At 29.7% G+C, this 12,747-nt stretch overlaps 2 protein-coding genes across 6 annotated transcripts in view; one reads left to right on the top strand and one right to left on the bottom strand.

The window, feature by feature from the left end:
* Positions 1–2,091: 2,091 nt before the first annotated feature.
* Positions 2,092–3,156, bottom strand: LOC130810871 (uncharacterized). Its single transcript, XM_057676996.1, has 4 exons — positions 2,869–3,156; positions 2,559–2,781; positions 2,337–2,502; positions 2,092–2,284 (listed from the first exon to the last, which is right to left on the bottom strand). The coding sequence occupies exons 1-4, from the start codon at positions 3,154–3,156 to the stop codon at positions 2,092–2,094; spliced, it is 870 nt and encodes a 289-aa protein (XP_057532979.1).
* A 5,720-nt stretch (positions 3,157–8,876) lies between these two features.
* The window catches only part of LOC130810489 (BEACH domain-containing protein B), a 41,326-nt gene continuing 37,455 nt past the window's right edge, over positions 8,877–12,747 (top strand). For 4 of the 5 annotated variants that reach the window (XM_057676571.1, XM_057676570.1, XM_057676568.1 and 1 more), the window contains exons 1-3: positions 8,877–9,112; positions 9,368–9,597; positions 11,696–11,759. In XM_057676571.1, the coding sequence (XP_057532554.1) occupies positions 9,482–9,597; positions 11,696–11,759 (180 nt within the window). In that variant the 5' untranslated portion in view covers positions 8,877–9,112; positions 9,368–9,481. Of the gene's footprint in view, positions 9,113–9,367; positions 9,598–11,695; positions 11,760–12,747 lie in introns of those variants that run through there. The other variant, XM_057676572.1, reaches the window with a different exon arrangement.

The raw sequence follows: 12,747 nt of genomic DNA, 5'->3' as shown, positions 1-12,747 counted from the left end.
CCAACATAATCAGAACTAATATACATTTAACAAATTCCTAATACAAACTATAAACTCCCACGGGCTCAGCTCAAAAGGACATCCTTGGCACCCTCATCAACATTGCTAACCCAATTGTTCCCGACCGGATTCGATCTGTAATTGACTAAAAGATGGAAACAACAGGGAATCAGATTAAACTGAATGAGAAGTAACAATCCAAAACAATACAACACAGCAATTCAAAACAATGGTTTAAAAGCAACATCAGTTCCCTAAATCTATGTGCGCATAGGGAGACTAGTTGAGAGGAACATCCATAGCTCTAAGACTATGTCACTCTCGGGTGAGGCTAGTCAATATTTGAATGACAATTCACCTCAAAACAGGGAAATAGGAGACAATGTCTCACTACTCCGTCAATGACCAGCTCGTAAGCTCGATCCACTGACCATATCAATATCAGCATAATTATTCATAAACAATTTATTTCAATCATATAAATTTCACAAACTTTAATAAAACATTTTTACAAATTGTAGTCTGGCCAGACCCCTTTTAAGGGACTGTTACTACTCACAAACGATGTCGCTTCAAGGTAACGAATCCAGCTATCAACTAGAAGGGTTCTTCGATGATATCGTCTCCTGAAGCATTACAAGATCACAACATCACTAGAGAGCGTTCGATACTACTATACTAATATGTAACTTATTACCTCTCCTCCTAAGACCGCAGCTTAACCAAGAGTTATGCTAGCATTCTAACCTTTAAAATCTCACAGTCGATTCAAGAATTTCAAATTACCCAATATTACGAGTCTCCAATTTTGATCAAGACTCAACTTACACATTTTAGTCAAAATTTAACAATACCCAATACAATTGTATCTCAAATGTTTAACTTCAGGAGGTTTTTGATTGAAAAGATTAATTTTGTAAAAGTATGGCAATATATAATATAATCAAGAAATGGTAATCCAATTTATGATTTTCCTTATTTATGCGTTTTTTTTAGCAAAAATTAATAATAATATTTATACTCAACTATATTTCAAGAAATTAATACATAACTTATATTTCATATATATATGTACAGAATACTTTTCGTTAAAAAAAAATATTAATGTTTACTATTTTAATTTATATTATTCCAGATTATGCGGTTTTTGGCAATTTCAATGAATAAATCATATAAATTAAATTACAACGAATTAACTCACCAAAATTTGCAGAAAATTTAATTTATATATACTAAACACATATAAAATTTTTGGGCATAATTTTATGTAAATAAATATATGTAAGAATTTATACCTTTAATAATTTCACTATTAATTAAATTCCTTTGTTGTAGAATTTTTTTTTTTTTAGGAATTAGATTATATTTGTGAAATAATTTTCTGATTTCCTTCTTCTTTTGTTTTTACCCACGAGAGCTTTACATTATTTATAGGCTAAAGATTTTTATTATTCTAATTCTTCCTTCATGGCCAAGAAAAAAATTTAGGATAAGAACTATATAATCATGCCATCTAAATAAAAACTAAGTGGAACATATGCCACCTAGCTTAGCCTTGCCGCACTAGATCTTTTCTTTTTTTTTTCTATATATTATTATTATTATTATTATTATTATTATTATTATTATTGTTATTATTATTATTATTATTATAATAACCTACTTAACTTACTTGATTCATGGTAAATTTTCTAATTAGTTTAAAGCCCAAAATGATTTTATTTATTTTAAATTCCCGAATGTCACAACCACTTGCTCTGCTTGCACTCATTGCACTGTGTTCATAAGATGTTCATAATAATAACATAGATTGCTGAATTTTATACTAATATAATGGGTCTGTACATGTAGAAATATCAAGGAAATAATAATAACCACGGTCCCTGCTTAATAGTATATTTTGATAAAATTAAGGAAATATCAAACTATTAAAATGTCCATAAGTATCAAAAGTTCACAACACATTCACATTCAATTTCACCATAACATGAAACATAGATTGTTGAATATAAAACATAGTTAAGTTGTAGTTGATTGTGCTCCCCTACGAAGCCGCCAATTTTCAAACATTTGATGAGCAAGATTGTCTCTCTAAAGGGTCCAAGCAATAGATGATTCAACTACATCGATATTGTCGCCATCATCATCACCATTCATGAATTGTCTTCCATAATCAATATCTAACAAAGGCTCAAGTGGATCAAACTTCATTTCTCTACGAATAAGGTTATGGAGAAGACAACATGAAGATATAATATCTGCATGTGTTTCAGCTTCATAGAAGCTAGAATTGCGAAGTATTGTCCATCTCATCTTAGCAAACCAAAGCACCGTACCTTTCAATTACATTTCTCGTAGCCGAGTGTTTCATGTTGAAATACTCTAGTGATGTTCTTAGTTTGTAACCATCTTTCCATTCTTTTAAATGATACCTTTGACCCCTATATGGTGCCAAAAAGTCTTCTCCATTTGTATATCCAACATAAACTAGGTAATAAGTTCCTAAGAAAATTGGTCAAAAAAGCTCATTATTAATCTACATTCATAACTTAAGTCACGAGGAATCTTAATTGAATGAGTTCTTAGAAGGGCATCCTTTAGGATTCTACTATCAGCTGCAGAGCCTTCCCAACCCGGTAAAACATAGGTAAACTCCATATCTACTGAACAAGCTGTCAATACATTAGTTGAAATGTCACCTTTTCTTGATTGGTACCGAGGCTTGTCAATCTCTTGAACTCTCAAGTCAATGAATGTTCCATCTAAAGCCCTTAGACATTTCTACAAGTTACCACACAAAAATGTATCGTTATTAAATAAACTCATATAAAACCTAAAACACAAACTATATAACCCACAAATTTGTACCTTAAACCACTTCCATCTCTCATCGTTGCTATCCTCAGGGATAGGTTCAGGAGTTTTCAATAGGATGTTATGCAATCTCAAAACACATCTCAATATTTGTCGGAAGTTTCTAGTAATTGTCTCTTTTGATCTTCGTAAACGTCTAACAAGCAACCTTTGCTTTTGATCATGGCCCAACATGTTTAAGAATATTGCAACCCTCTCTTCAGCAAACATATTTTTTGACTCCTTCAAACCACCATGATTTTTAAGCAAATCACATAATTTGTAAAAAGTACTCCTATCCATCCTAAGTTGATCAAAACAACTTAGTTCATCTCTAAGAAATTCATTAACATTTCTCATACCTAGCATTAAGCTTCTTTTGGCGAATGAACATTTTTTTTCTTGAAACTTTAAGTAATTCAAAGTAAGAAATGATAAACGTCATGATCATATTCCTTAATTTAATAATATAAATAAGTAAAACAATGGCCTTTTGGTGTTTAGAGAGCGGCATACGAGGCATGGCTGCATAAAAATAAATATTTAGAAAAATGATGAAAACCAATAAATATTTTCAAAGCACAAATAATTCAATTTAAAATTTAGATTTCTAAAATAATCGGTAAAATTTGATTTAACTACTTGTAAAATTATTTTAGCATCTTTTGCAAATCATAACAACAACAACAAAATTACACAGTTAGTAGTTTATTGTCAATATGTCTTGTTAATTTGTAAATCAATATTACTAAAAAGATCGATCTAGTTAATCTTGGATTCCAAAAGTTCTGATTTCCAATTGGGCCATTGATACAAAAAATTGCCATTCAAAACAACATTTGGCTTTGAATCGTTAAACATGGCGCAACAAACCATTAATACCAGTTTCTAATTTGATTCAATTATAGCGGTCATGAACAGTCGAACAATGGAATTTTGAATTGTTTGAGGCTGATTTCAATTCAACAGAATATCAGTGATACGATCGAATTTTTGTTACAGATCTCATTAGATTGGAAAAATATGAAAATTTAAAAATAGAATTAAAAAAGAAATAGAACATACCAGTTGAATCAGGAGCGCAAGTAGAAGAGCGAGAATCAGGAGCGCAAGTAGAAGATAGAGATCAGATCCAACTGATAAATGAGAAAAGTTTTTATTTCCACTTAAAACATTACCTTAGGGGGGTGGTCAGAAATGTAGTACCCCAATTTGGAGGGTAAATTTTTTGGGCTAAATTATTTACATGTAATTCCCCACATTTTAGTATAAATAGATTGTTTGGCTTATTAGAGTCAAGGGGGGGAGTGCACCAGTGATGTGCACAAGAAAGGTACACCTTATAATGAGAGATGTGAAAGATATAGTGAAACATGAGCTCACATAAAAACATAAGTGAGAAGTGTATAGGTGTGGGACAAGTGTCCCACCAAAAATATTCTTGTACAAATTATGATGTAATCAAATATTTGTATTCACTTAATACAATATAATATTTATTTAGGTCTAACTACAAATTTTGTGTGCGCTCAAAACTTCTATCAGAATGCGCTTATGGTATACTAGTTCGATATCGCATATAGTAAAGTAAAAAAGTAAAAAGACCTAACAAATAAAATGAAATTATTCCCTTGACTTTGAGCTCAACTTGTCAGGTGCTAGCAAATCTTTAGCGACAAATTTCTCGTTCAGCTTTAATACGTTCTGTTTTCTATACCAATCAACCAAGTTTTCAAATAATCAAATTAAACAAAAAGAGCATAAATCAAACAAGTTGTACAATATAAAGAAGAAATGAGGATTTATTTACGAAAATTTGAAAAAAATAAGACAATTGAACAATCTTTTTCCCAAAATAAACTCCGTAAAAATTTAATTCCCAAAATAAGCGTCCGTACATTCAAGCCTAGCCTCGGGATCATTCGCTGTTACTAACAGCGACTTAATATATATATATATATATATATGTATATATATATATATATGTATATATATATATATATATACATATATATATATATATATATATATATATATTATATATATATATATATATATGTATATATATATATATATGTATATATATATATATGTATATATATATATATATATATGTATATATATATATATATGTATATATATATATATGTATATATATATATATATGTATATATATATATATATATGTATATATATATATATATGTATATATATATATATATATATATATATATATATATATATATATATATATATATATATATATATATATATTTAAGTCGCTGTTAGTAACAGCGACTTAATGCGTTTTAAGTTTTCAGTTTTCTGTTACTTCCTTATTCCAGCCGACGAGATGAAGGAGTTACCAGTTAACCTTAAATTCGCTGTTACTAATAGCGACTTAAGGAGTTGACTGGTCAACTCCTTATGTCGCTGTTAGTAACAGCTACTGATCCCTTTTATTTTTTTTTTTTTTTCAATGTTTCGCTGTTAGTAACAGTGAATGTTTCCGAGGCTAAGCTTGGATGTACGGACGCTTATTTTGGGAAATAAGTTTTCACGAAGCTTATTTTTGGAATTAAGTTATTAAATAATCTTATTTTATTTAAATTTTCTTTGTTTACCGGGGAAAGAAAATTGCCAATCCTCAACGACAAATTCCTCTTTGAGCCCTAATTCGTTTTGTTTTCTATACCAATCAACCAAGTTGTTCATAAAATCCACACTTGAATTCACAAATTACCCAAAAAATCAAATAACAAATCTAAACAAAACTCAACCATAATAAAATCACCAAATTAAACTAAAGAAGCATAAATCTAACAAAATTGATCAATAGATATATAAATTTAATTATTTTGTATCGGGTAGAGTTAATGAAGAAATCCAAAGCTATGAATAATTTATAAATGTGGTAAGTGAGCTATCAAATAAAATAGTATATATAGAAATAATCAATACTCCTAGTAGAAATTATTTACAGCAAATAGGCAATACAAGATAGTTTTTTCTGTAGTATTTTATAAAAAGAATGGGAGAGAAAATTATTCCAAAATAGTGATAATTTTTGGAATTAGGAACATTGTGAAACTAGTGTAGAAATCCGTGTAATGCACGGTTTATTTACCATCGACATATATAAACATATGATATTAAAAATAAAGCCAAAGATATTCTACTATAGAAATACTCAATTTGACATTTATATGTATAAATTAACACTGTAATTCGGGAAATTATCAAAAATATATTATGCAGTATATTCTATTTAACAATTTACTCAAATTAACTATAAATAAATACTAGTCAAAGGTACTTTAATAGGCACGGTTTATTTAGCATCGACATATATAAACATATGATATTAAAAATAAAGCCAAAGATATTCTACTATAGAAATACTCAATTTGACATTTATATGTATAAATTAACACTGTAATTCGGAAAATTATCAAAAATATATTATGCAGTATATTCTATTTAATAATTTACTCAAATTAACTATAAATAAATACTAGTCAAAGATACTTTAGATCTTGGTCAAGATCAAACTACATGTCATTATTCTATAGTCAAAATAAGTTTATTTGGCAACTCTCATTAGGTGTGACACTTGGAATTTCCAATTTAACTCTAAATAAATACTAATCAAAGATACTTTAATGGTGGAGATCTTGGTCAAGACCAAACGACATGTCATTAGTCTATAGTCAAAATGAGTTTATTTGGCAACTCTCATTAGGGGTGGCACTTGGAATTTCCAAGTTTACTGTAATATATGATATGATATGATGTTAACAATATTATGCATATAGAAGTATTATATTCTCTAATTTACTAACTTTAACTATAAATATACGCTAGTCAAAAAAATTTTAATGGTAGAAACTAGAAATATTGATCAAGATTAAATATCATGTCATTTTTTTAGCCAATAAATGAGTTCCATTTGGCAAACTCTCCTTAGCGGTGACCTAGGTTGCACTAAAACGGACACGACACAGGTACGGGAAAATGCCAACTTAAAAATGGCGGACACGGGGACACGAAAATGATAATATAATAAATATATCAAATTAAAGATAATTTTACAATCTTTCATTTGATATATGTAAATAAACACTTTAAAAACATAAAACTCATAATTTTTCAACTTTCCAAAATTCAAATTACAAACACTAAGATTAAGAATTTAAGATTAACAAATAACACATTAACAATTTAACATTAACAAATAACAATTAACAAATATTCCAAGAGGATATAAAAAAAATGGGAATGGAGGTGGGGCAATACCATGTAGAAATAAAAAATGATTTTTATTTTATTTTTTTCTTAAAAAAACGTGTCCTTGACTCCTTGCCGTGTCCGCATGTCCGGAAAAATATTAAAATAATTGGACACTTCATTTGGCGTGTCGGACACGGATTTTTCGTGTCCGTGTCCGACACGCGATACGCAGGTTCAGTGGCGTGTCCGTGTATTCCAGGCGGTGACATTTGGAATTTTTCAAACTTTTTAGTATGATGTATGATATGATATGATGTCAACAATATACTATGAAGTATATTATATTCTCTAATTTACTTAATTTAACTGTAAATAAATGTTAGTCAAAGATACTTTAATTATAGTGGTATTGGTCAAAATTAAATGTCATTTCATTTTTCTTTAGCCAATAAATTAGTTTCATTTGATAAATTCTCTTTAATTATAACACTTGACGTTGTATAATATGATTGAATTTTTTAATGTGGTTAAAAAATTATGAAAATAAAATTTAATGATTTTTTTAACCTTAATTGTGATTACTCTAAGAGAGCCTAAAGTTTGGATTCAATTGACGTAAAAATTGAACACCAAAACTTGGCCGAGACCATCTCAAATTGAGACCAAGAGTGGGCCGATCAAATTCGCCCGTGTAACAACATCACACGTTTTCCCTTGTTTTTTCCATTTTCTAGGCATTTATCAATTTTGTTAAAGATATCAACTTGACTTTAAAAGTATCAATTTCAACGTAAAGTAATACTTAAACATATTAATTAAAGTAAAAAAATTTCAATTTGAACCTATAAGTGATAATTTTGACTTTAAAATGATCAATTTCTACCTACATATGGTTCCGTTTCACAATTTTAGAACAAAGTTATATGAATAATATTATTCTATCATTCTATGGATGAATTTCAAACAACAAATTGAATTGTCAATAAAACTATCAATAATAGTGTTAAAACTATTAGCATATTAAATTTGAACTAAATGCTATACAATATTTCTATACAATTTGAATCCTTATTTTTAAAATGATAATTGAAGATTAAAAGTTCAAAATTGAGTTAAATTATAAAACATCATTGTTAAATTATGTCATAATTTAATTATTAACATATTCAATTTGAACTAAAACCTATACAATATCTTTATAGACTTTGAAATACTTATTTTGAAAACGATAATTGAAGCTTATACGTTCAACATTGAGTTAGATTATAAAACATCAATTGTCAATTTATGTGTCATAATTTAACTATTAACATATTCAATTTGATCGATGATTAAAGAGTACAAGTACTCTTATGTTCTATTTAAACCATCATGTATTGAATAAAAGTATTTGTATTGTACAATATTTTAACACTATTATTGATAGTGTTATTGATCATTCATTTGTTGTTTACAATTCATCCATAGAATGATAAATAATACCATTTTATTAACTTGTGAAATAGAACCATATTAAGGTAGAAATTGATTAGTTTTAACGTCAAAATTGATCACAAATAGATCAAAATTGAAATTTTTTATATTAATTGTTCTGTTTAAAGTTTACTTTAAGTTGAAATTAATACCTTTTTATGTCAAAATTAATACCTTTAAGATTAAAATTGAAAAATACTCAAAACATGGAATAAACGAGAAAAAACATGTGAAATTAACATACACGCAAATTGAACCGACCTACTCTTAAATCTTTTGAGAGGGTCTCGGCCTAGACCAGCTGAAAATTGAATTGCGAATCCCGAACACGATGACTTTACGACTCAAAACCAAAAACCCAGATCGCACCCTTTCCTTTTCATTTCAGTAGTTTATTAAATAAAAAAAATAATCTAATTCATCCCTGTTAGGACGTTTCCCTTTTTTCCTTCTGTTGTCGATCCTTCAGTGATGCCATTAAAGCTCTAAACTATAACACCATCACAACAGCTATAGATCGGGCTGCGATTCATCTTCTTTCTCCATTAATTCTTAGGTTTGCAGCACTTCAAAATTTTCTTATATTTCATTTCATTTTGTTAATTTTTGAATGCTGAATCCCAAAGTCGTACTACTTCTAAATTATATTTGAATTAATTGTTGAGTTATACATAACTACTTCATAGTTATACCAATGCTTGAGTAGAATCATTTGATCAATCTATATACTTGAGGAAAAATTGGAAGGTATTAATTATTGTTGTAATTAGTGAGTGTTTCTGATGATGATTTTTTTTTTTGCCGAATGTAGCTGAAAATTGAGCATGAGTGAAAGAAAATGAGGTGGTTTGAGAAGTTGTGCAGGTGTTGTTGGCTTCAGGAGTCATAACTAAGACTAGCATATTGATAGTTTGGGGAGGAAAAGATGCACATTGTGAAGGGTGTGGCGAATCTCATTAGAGGTTCATCAGGAAGCAACCAGTCAGGTTTTACTTTGCAATCGGAGCGTTTTACTCTCCCTGCTCAGAATGTTCGCTTTAGGTATTGTACTTCTCTTGATTTATCTCTTTGCATATTTGTTTTGGATGGTACCAAACTAGAGCTTCATTGTATGTGTGATGATGCCAATGATCAAGCGTTTGTGTATTTTATTTCCTTACTATACTAGAAGTCTAGAGTTTAAGTTGTAGGTGTAATAATTTCATTATAGATTGATTTGGGTTTGCAATACAACAACAATGAAAGACCTTTCTCCATTAGTTAAAGTTATTGTGGTGTTATTGCTAATTGATCCTTAGTATGGACAACAAAATAAAGGAACCATTGGGAGTAGATCTTGCAAACAAAAAAAAATGTTTGGGGTCTCTGTGTTTAGGGATGTCAGAACTCTTATTAGGTGAAAAGAGTAGTGTTTTGGATCATCGATATGTTACTTGTGCCATGATCTGTTACTTTTTGTCAAGTATCAAGTGAGCAAATTCTATATATCATGGTTTTTATAGGCTCTATTAGGGTTTAAAACTATGACCGTCCCTGATTTTATTGGTCAACTCTTGAATCTGGCGGTCCTTTGAACTAATATACTTAAGCAGAGAGCGTCTATAACGTAGGACTGAATATGAAGTTCTAAGTCTTCTAGATTTTGTAAAACTAGATCTTAGAAAAAGTGGTTGGGACATTTGGATAGAGAGGAATAATCTTTTTATATACACCGCATTGCAGCAATTAAGCCTTGATTTATGGGATTTAGAGCTATTGCAATTATATGGATATTTTTAACTTTTGGTACAAACATTTAGCATGATATGGATTATGATTTCATGATAAGTAAAATTGTAGTGTTCTCATTTAAGCCCAATTAAGAATATTTAGTCTTTTCTCAATTGACTATGGTACTTATTGTATTGTTTGAAAGCTTCCTTTGACAAAGATATGTTTCACTTATCCCAATCAAATGATTTTTCCTTCGTTTATTAATATTTGCACTACTTTGAACTTTTGTATTTTCCAACGTTGAATTTTGATTGTAATTATATTCAATTATCTAAGATTAAAAATTATAAAATGTTGATATTATGACTAGACATCAAGACGAATTTAATAAGATCTTACGTTACCAAGTGTTTTCTTATGCATCATTAACCATTTAAGGTCAAACACGATTTGTAAATATTACCAAAGGTGACAATGGTGCAAGTATTATTTATCATTCAGAGATAGTATATGGGGTACTTTTTTTTTGGTGAATTTGATAAAGCCAAGAAAAATCATTTTCAATAATGGGTTGGCTAATATTGGCTGATAAGTCCACTTTTAAGTAGATGTTTGGTAAACATTATTTACTAGTTGTTGGCTGTTTATTAGAGAAAAGTAGGTCAAAAGCCAATGAAAACAGCTACTAGGAGTAGCTTTTTTGGTTTTGGCTTAAAAGCCATTTACCAAACACGTTTTGGTTATTTAATCAACCAAAAGGCCAAAAGCCGAAAGCTAAAAGCCAATCAAAGAGCCAACAAAAAAGCTCATTGCTAAACACCCCAATATTACATATTTTTGCAAATAGGTTACAAAAGTGAGCTATTTATCAACAATGTCTTATATCCTAATTATTATACTTCATAATAGTACCCCACATTATACTTTAGAAATTACCCAATGCTTTTAATGAGAATTATGCTTAGATTGGGATATAAGGGGTTGGGTGATGCCATTTAATTGATATAATTTCATAGAGGCTTTGTCTCTACATTTTTAGGGAGATTATTTATTTTGCAGCAAGAAAGTTGAAGAAACAAAATAACAGGATGCTTGCTTTGGTATTCTGCTCCTAGAAACATGTCTCCTATGCCTTTTGTCATACCTCACCGCCTCTTTAAAAATTAACCTATTTGGATGATATAGTAATTTTTGGCCACTTTAACCTTTGTGTTTATTTTTTCCTCCTACCATTCGATATTATAGGAGTTTGCACCTATTTGTAGTAAATTAGTAATACCACTGACAAAATTTCTTATTGCCATGTTCTAAAAACTAGGATTTTACATCTCCAGGTTACATCTCTAGAGTTTTAGATCTTGTGAAAGTTTCTTTGAGCTTGAAGACTTGATATAACTTTTTAAATTTTCTTGTTTCTCTTTTCTAGTGAGCTTGGCGGTGAATCTATACTAAAAGACATCTGGGAGAAATTCGAATATACCGTGGATAAGGTGCACACAATGAGTATTTTTTTTTCTCGACAGTTAGAATTTTGGGCTTGCTACTCTTATCATGTCTATGCTGTGCTGTTGTGAGACATTGTTGATTTTTCAAGTGTGATTGATGCATTTGTATCATTAAACGTCTACTTGCATTTACTTGATTGATGTGATAAAATGAATGTTGGCTATACTTTTGTTGTCCCATTGAGGCCTTGGTGTCTTTCAGATATATTTACCTATTAACTATGTTAGTTGGATTTTGAATTTCACCTCAAGTACTTGTGTCGTATCTTCAACACCCTGATATGTATGGATATGTGACTTTTCATTTTTAACAAAAATCTTAGATTTGAAAAGCGCTTATGGGGCACGCAATGGCACCAAGCGTGGGAAATGAATGACTTTTCATTCCAAGTAAGATGTACAACAAAAGGCCCATAGGAGGCTTAAAGACGCAACAAAAAATGCACGGGGCATGCTAGGATATATGTGTTAACAAACATTAAGTGTTTTAGTATATGCCTTTTCCCCAAAAGCACAATGTGTTCTAAAAAGCTCACCTCGGTGTGAGGCGCTAAGAGGTGACTACTTAAACGCCTCCTTAAGTCTTGGTGAAACGCAATACACGAAGCTCTTTATAGGTGCACCTTATTGGGCCTTGCATCCCTCGTGCATGCCTGTTGTGATTTTTGATAAATAGCATATCTTCGCCTAATATTACTAAAATAATCTCAATTCTTAGTTGTTTATTGAATGGAAAGCAAACATGTACCCCTTCCCTTTTCTTGCCCTAAAGCAAAAATAGGGAATGAGAAACGTAAAAACAAGAATAACCTTAAAGTGGCACCATCTTCACCGGTCGACGTATGATTCTGATTTTTAGATTTTAAGTGTTTGACTAATTCTGTCACAATACATTTCAAGCATCAAGAACTAATACTTTTTATTTTTTTTTAATTTTTTTTTATTTCTTTTGTTAACTCAAGACTATGATATT

Source organism: Amaranthus tricolor, chromosome 4, assembly GCF_026212465.1.
Source record: "Amaranthus tricolor cultivar Red isolate AtriRed21 chromosome 4, ASM2621246v1, whole genome shotgun sequence".
Classification (NCBI taxonomy): domain Eukaryota; kingdom Viridiplantae; phylum Streptophyta; class Magnoliopsida; order Caryophyllales; family Amaranthaceae; genus Amaranthus; species Amaranthus tricolor.
Note: the sequence above shows the minus strand (reverse complement) of the source record. Positions and strands in the feature narration are given on the sequence as shown.

Coding starts and splice junctions, on each gene's coding strand:
- LOC130810871 (XM_057676996.1), bottom strand. CDS start 3,156: ATGGATAGGAGTACTTTTTACAAATTATGTGATTTGCTTAAAAATCAT. Junction 2,503..2,558: donor TCATTCAATTAAGATTCCTC/GTGACTTAAGTT, acceptor CAATTTTCTTAG/GAACTTATTACCTAGTTTAT. Junction 2,285..2,336: donor ACGAGAAATGTAATTGAAAG/GTACGGTGCTTT, acceptor TCGCAATTCTAG/CTTCTATGAAGCTGAAACAC.